Source organism: Medicago sativa, chromosome 3 (assembly GCF_051527215.1).
Source record: "Medicago sativa cultivar Bolivia chromosome 3, Bolivia_mono, whole genome shotgun sequence".
NCBI lineage: Eukaryota > Viridiplantae > Streptophyta > Magnoliopsida > Fabales > Fabaceae > Medicago > Medicago sativa.
The window spans coordinates 103,069,450-103,076,604 of record NC_140751.1 but is presented as its reverse complement, the minus strand read 5'-3'; the positions used below and the strand labels follow the sequence as shown (position 1 = coordinate 103,076,604).

The following is a 7,155-nucleotide window of genomic DNA, read 5'->3' as shown; positions in this document are numbered from 1 at the left end:
TTAAATATTTCAATCATCCATGATACATACATGCATCATTCATCAACAAACACAAAAATTCCAAAAAGCACATCCTAAAATTAAAACATAGTCAAAATAACAAATCAATGGCATAAACATGATAAAATTAATTACCAAGAGATAAAGAGTATGACTGATGAGATGAGATGAAGATAATGATGAGAGAAAGTGAATGGATTAAAAAGTATTTTATGTTGGACTTTAATTTTGGGATTAACCATAAGTTTGTGTGAGGTAGGATAATATTAGTAAAATAAGGAGTGAGGTTATCATCGGATTGGTTCATCGGTTTCACGGATCTCGAAATGAAAAACCATGAACCAAACCAAACTAGATCGATTTTGATTGGTTCGGATCGGTTTCAAACTGAACCAAACAAGGTCGGATATTTTTTCTGTTTGATTCGGTTTGGACTTTCGGTTTCGTTGGTTTAGTCCGAACCGCTTACACCCCCATCTATCATACGTAGGTAATGCTACCTACCTACCTTGCAAGAAATAGTTTGACAAATGGTGCATTTAATTAATTAGAATACTCCTTAAAAAAAATTGTGGTATATTCTAACAAATGTCTATAGGAAATATTAAAATCTACTTTCACTTAATTTTTAGTATGAATATTTTAGTAACATCAACCTCATGGTGTATTAAACTATTTTTGTTAGGTATAATTAGTTAAAATATTCATTATAAAAAAACTAGTGAGTACGCTAGCAAATTATATATATAGATAGATATCACCAATTCAAAAAATGTGTGTCATTTTATTTTATTTGTATCAAATAACTTAATTAATGACTAGGTTCACACATTAAGTGTGGAGAAGTTTGAAATCTGGAGTTCGAACTCCGAATCATACATATTAATGTCTTTACAACTATCAATTGAGTTGTGCGAAGACTATACAAGTGTGTCTTTATATCGCTTATATATCGGTCTAAATTGTACTCCCTCCGGTCACATTTATAAGCAAAAATCAACTTTTTTAGATACATTGAATAGTTAATGTATCTAGCCTATAAATGTGACTGAATACATTAATTATTCAATGTATCTAAAATGTTTAGGTAGCATCATTATTATGCAGTGTCTTTATTTTGTTGGAATTTAAGTTTAATTCTTTTTAGTTTGCTGACTATGTCGGCATTGAAGTGTTTTATACTCAATGTAGAGATTTGCAAGATTCTTTGAAAAGTCAAAGAATGAAGAGAACACAACATGTATTTTACCGAATCAACTATATATGTTTTCACATTGAATTCCTTTGTATAGGATGAGTGGGACGTAAGAGAATGAACCTCTAAGATGTTGTTTTGTGCTTGATCATGCTCCTCTGTCAATTGATACTTGTCAGTTGGCAGTGCAGTATGATTAAGTTCAAAAGAATGTATTAGAATGCATTCTTTTACGTCCCTACTCATTCTATATGAAGAGATTCAATGTGATAACCTATAAAGTTGATTTGCTAGAATACATGTGTTGTTCTCTTCATTCTTTTGAATTTTCAAAGGATGCTGCAAATCTCTACTCGAAGTATAAGACACTTCAATGCCGACATTTTCGGCAAACTTTCAAGAATATAATTTAAACCCAACATCATGATGATGCCATATATTTAGGGAGAATGTAATGTAACTTAGATGAAATTAAAACTAAATAAAATTGTGTAGTTTTTGAATTGATTTTGTGTACTTGTGCAACTTTATTTGAATTTATTCAATACACAACTTTATTCAATACCAACATGTACAAAATTTATTCATATGGCGTCCATGAGAGAAATTGGTGTATGAGTTGTACTGCCTTTGAAATTGATGTTACTGAATTACAGGTAATAAAAAGACCGAAATTTAGTTTAAAACACATAGCAGAACCTAACCGTCGAGGAATTCCTAACCGGCAACTGCCGAAGGGCATAATGGTCTTTTTCTAGATGTGTTTTAGCCTAAGCCAAGTGTGAACAACAATTTTCTTCTTGGTTAGAGTGGTGATGTTGATTCGACCAAAATAAAAGAGTGGTAATGTTACAGAAAATGTTAATGAGTTGCTTTCAACTTATTTTTTGTTTTCATTTTTCATTCCTATGCGAATTGATAATTTTAATTTGAACTGAAATCCTGAGTACCAGTACTTCCTTTTTTGGGTTACAGTACCGGTACTTTCTTTGAATGAAAATACAAATTTCCAAACCTTGAGGAAGTAATCAAGAGGATGGTGGATTGAGCCATTTAACTGTTGAATTGAAGCCCAGCAAAGATGGTTAAGAAAATAATGCTACCATGACAATAAAGTTAGGGAGGGGAGAATAAAAGTTACCATAATATCTTTTTTCTCTTGCGAATCTTGTACAATCCCTAATTGCTCACACTTGTTATTTTTTATAATAATAATAAAAAATTAAAAGCAAGATATACAAAGCAAAATCTAAGAGCCAAAAAAAAAGTTAAAATAATAATGTATTTTGGCATGTTGCGTTAGTGCCAATCGCATAGTTGGCTTTGCTTTTGCACTGTGGCAAAGTTGCACGCCATGCTTTTTCAGTTTTCCACAAGGAACAATGGCAATGTAGTATCTACCATTCCAGATTCCTAACAAGAATGTGTTTAGCTTTCCCCTATTGAGCCAACCCAGCTAAATTATTTTTAAATTAACAGCTTATAAATAGTTTAAGAAAAATTATTTGCTTGTCAACATATAATCTTAATTAATTTTTATAATTGTACACCAATGATATCCGATTTATAAAATAAAATAAAAAAACCATAGAAACTCCTATACCTAAATGAGATCAAATCACAATCCTCCATCCAAAACTTAGATAAGTTTTTTTGGTTACATAAGATAAAGAAATGAAAAACAAAAACAAATCAATATAAGTCCTTTAAAATGACACACCTACCCATGACATCAATCAAGGGTGCCAATGATAAAGTATATAGGATCCTGCACCACAACTAGAAAATAAAAACTATTAGCTCCCATTTTCTTTAAGACATTCACACAAGCATTCCCTTTATGAACAGTATGCTGGAGAACGAAGACCGAGTCTTTCCTTATGTAATCTGTAATAATCTTCTAAAAAATAGTATAATAATGGAAGTTTTTATAAGAGTAATGATATTTTGACATCCATTTGATGACAACTTTGTTGACAACCTTGTTTTTCTCACTTCTTATCGGTCAAAAACAATGGAAAGAGAAAAAGGAAGAGAGAGGATAACAACATCATGTGAGTATGAGAGAGAAAGTTGTCCAAAAGTTGTCAAAAAGTGGTTGTCAAAATATCATTTCTCTTTTAATAATACATGGTGACAAGTTGAACAACATCGCATAACAAGCATATAATCTTACATACTAGGAGACACTAAATTTCTGCGTGAAGCACATTGAGCCAACTAACGCTACCATAAAAACCATTTTTGAATTGGAAAACATCACCGCGGTTTCTAACTAGAAACCCGAATCCAAATGCCGCTTTTCTTGAGTTGCATAATCTCATTTAACTTAGATACCACAAATAAAACAAAATTAAATTAATAGACTCAAATGTTTATAATCCAAGTAGTTATTTACTCGCTTGCCCTAATATTTATTTACATGATGATACAATACAAGATACATCACATAGTTGTTTGTTCATTAAACAAAAGACTGACTGACACATAAAGGTTTAACCTTAGTTTACAAAATTACAATCCAATTCCTGATACAATTTAAACACAAATTACATACACAGATTAGCTAGGAATAAATGGTTTGTACTTCGTTTATTCGTAGCTTCTGTTGTCTTGCAATAAATGCCTCCACGGTGCGACGAAATTCGTCGTTGCTCATTCCATCTTCAGGATATAAACTCGATTTTTTCACTTTATCAACTTCAATGTTTTTCCTCTTACTCTTATCGTTATCACTCTCACACCTTTGCAACACTCTTTGATCCTTCACATCATCACTATTCACACCCCTCACCAACTCAATTTCCGATTGACACCTTCTATATCCCTTCACTTCCAAACCCATCTCTGTTTTTATCTCCTGTTTCTCTTCCAACTTCATTCTATTATCATCTTCACTCTTTTTACTCTCTTTCTCAGAGAATTTCACCATGCATCCATCGTTTATTCTACGACCCTTTACGTTGTTCTCAACTTTTACGCTCAGTTTTTTCCGATCAAAACCTTGGATTTTCTGATACATGTTGCTATTCTTGAGAAACTCGAGATAAAGATCATGTTCTGAACTTCTTCTTCTTTTTGCAGGATCATGTTGTGAGAAGTGACCAGATTGAGCAATGAGTGTGATGATGATAATGTTTCCAACAAGAAAAACAAAACCAGGACCAACGGCAAAACCTCGAAAATATTCACTTGAGTTCTTCAAAGCCAATGGTAGTTGTTGGAATGAAAGCCTTGAAATCAAAATCAACACAACACACATCTCTAAATACCGAAACAAATTAGCAATCTTTCTAAGATGACGATGTTTTTGAACTTTGTTGGATTTCTCTGCTTTGTGTTTGTGTAAATTGATTGAACCCATTTTTTCTTAATAAAAGAGCAATGAAACAGAACAGGTTCAGTTTTTGTTTTCTTACTCTGTTATATGTTTTTAAATAAAGGGAACTGAAAATTTGTGCACATATGAAATATATGTGAATACATATAATGGAGAAACTGCAGCTATAATAGACACTGCAGTAGTATTTAGGTTTAGAAGCATGGAAATTGAGTAAATATTTTTAATATGAAAAAATTGGAGGCTAAGTGAAAATCTGAGAACAGAGTTGCTCTGTTTGTTTGTTATGTATTTCCTTTGGGTTTGGGTCTTTTTTTCGGAAATGAGTGGTTTTGTGTTACTCTAATTTATAGAGATTTGAATCAAAAGCATGCATAAAAGAAGTGGCCATAAACAATAAATTAATTTAGGGACACGAATCTAGTCTTTTTACTTTTCCCCAATATTCCATTTCCATTTCCTTTCCTACTTTCGTTTTTTTGTTTTTCTTTTCCTTTTGAACAATGCTTTTTCTTTTCCTTCTTTTATTTTAAAATATGCAAATATATATTAAATGAATTGACAACTTAGTGCTCTAATTGTAAGCAATTACTAGTATAATCTTTGGTTTTTGCAAATGCACAAATACATTTCCAAAATTTTAAAATGGTCCCTCCATTAACTGTCATCGTTAGAGGTTATAACATGATTAGTTAATCGTGTACTTTGATTCCACATCCATATCAATTTATTGAGAACTTGTTTCCCTATAAAATTTTGGCCACTTGAGTGACAAATTTACTTGGTAATTGGAGTCAGATCAATTAATTAGCAAGAAAAATAAAATAATTCTGAGATTTGTCAACAATTTTGATGGCAAAATACTCAATAGTCTTCCTTTTTCTACTATGTTTTATGGATGCACACACACGGCGATGGATTCTTCTAACCAAATGGGCGAGACTTCTCTTGCTAGCGCACACTAGCCTAACTATTCATTTTTTTTTCTTCAGACAACTCAAATTTTAAATAATTAACACAGTTCAACTTGTTTACGCTCATATCATGTTTTTGAATTTTATTTTATATGATTCCTCATACCATTTATTTATCGTGATATTTTCACTATACCTACTTTTTTAGGTTCCAAAATCTGTTTGCCTTTCCTTCACCCAATATATGATCTTCATTACTTTAAATTATTTATGAATATACAATATTTTACATATACAGCATTTGGTTTATAAAATAAGTTAACACCTCAGAGAATATAATGCAACTTTTTTTTTTGTACATAATACTACTAGTTGTGTTAATCTGGCAGTAGCTTATTGGAGTGCATGACAGTTGGTCAATATAGAAACCACAAAGATTTCCAACCCATTCCTTACTCAATAAGAAAAATATGCCACCCACTCTCTTTGCTTAATTGCTTTCTCCTTAATTTCTTTTTTGTCAACCCTCCAAAGCCTTCATGGTCCCTCAGTAACTTTTTGTCCTCAATGGACCCATAAAATACAATGATAGAGGAGGATGCTACTTTTTGCCTTAGATTAATCAATTGATACATATGTGGACATTTTCAATTTGTTACGTTTGCTCTTCAGAATTATGTACTTTCTTTATCTTAATGTGATTTAATTTGTTAGTCGTTAATATAAGGTTTGTTAAATTGCTTAAATCTCAGGATAAATGATACCTGTACTGGCACTGGCATAATATAAAAATCTTTCAATTATTTCACGTGACAATGACATTTAATTTCCAGTTTTATCATGGATCAATTATCAATATGGTTCTAGAATGATCAAGATTCGATACTATGAAATATCAAAGTCTGGCTCATTACTTAAACGAGAAGGAGCACTGTTGTGAATTCGGACTCAAAATCACACCAATACAAACTATGATGTGTGGAGCAAAGGAAAGTAGTAACCAATATCAAAGTAAACACAAGCAATAACAACAATAACAGCACCTAGATCTAATCTAGGAATCAAAGTGAAAAGCACAAAACCACAAGCAAAAGATAAAGGGAGAAGAGAAACAAAACACACCAAGAAATGTTCACCCAGTTCGGTCCAACTTGACCTACTCTTGGGGAGAGATTGATCTCTCCAATCCACTATCAATGAGCTCTTACAAAGAGATACAAATGGGTTACAAGAAATTAGCTTCAACAAGCTCACAAAGAACAACCCTAATTTCTACCCATTTTCCCAATCTCACCAATGAACAAGACACTCAATGATTTTCACTCACCCAAGGTGTTTACAATGTTTCCAAACCCAAGAGAACTCTAATCAAAGACCCTCAACCCTAAAGTTACCTTCTTTGATTTCCCAAGTTTCTCTCTCTTTAAGCTCTCCTTCAAAAACTGCAAAGAACACTTAAATAGTACTCTGCAACCGTCAAAATCGTGTCACGTTTTCCCAAATCGTGACACGTTTGGTGCGTACGACCCAAGGTACGACCAACCTTATCCTCAAAACTTGCCCAGCAAGCCGAAAATCGTGTCACGTTTTCCCAAAATCGTGTCACGATTGGACACCCTGCAAAACATGCTCACGGCATTGCAAAAATCGTGACACGCTTCACAAATCGTGTCACGATTCCAAGTTTTCCCAACTTCACAATTTTG

General features: G+C 32.5%; 1 protein-coding gene across 1 annotated transcript; it reads right to left on the bottom strand.

The window, feature by feature from the left end:
• Window positions 1–3,569: 3,569 nt before the first annotated feature.
• Window positions 3,570–4,852, bottom strand: LOC146943172 (uncharacterized). The gene has a single exon (XM_085757278.1). It carries the CDS (start codon window positions 4,557–4,559, stop codon window positions 3,762–3,764), a length of 798 nt encoding a protein of 265 aa, XP_085613404.1. The 5' UTR covers window positions 4,560–4,852; the 3' UTR covers window positions 3,570–3,761.
• Window positions 4,853–7,155: the final 2,303 nt, after the last annotated feature.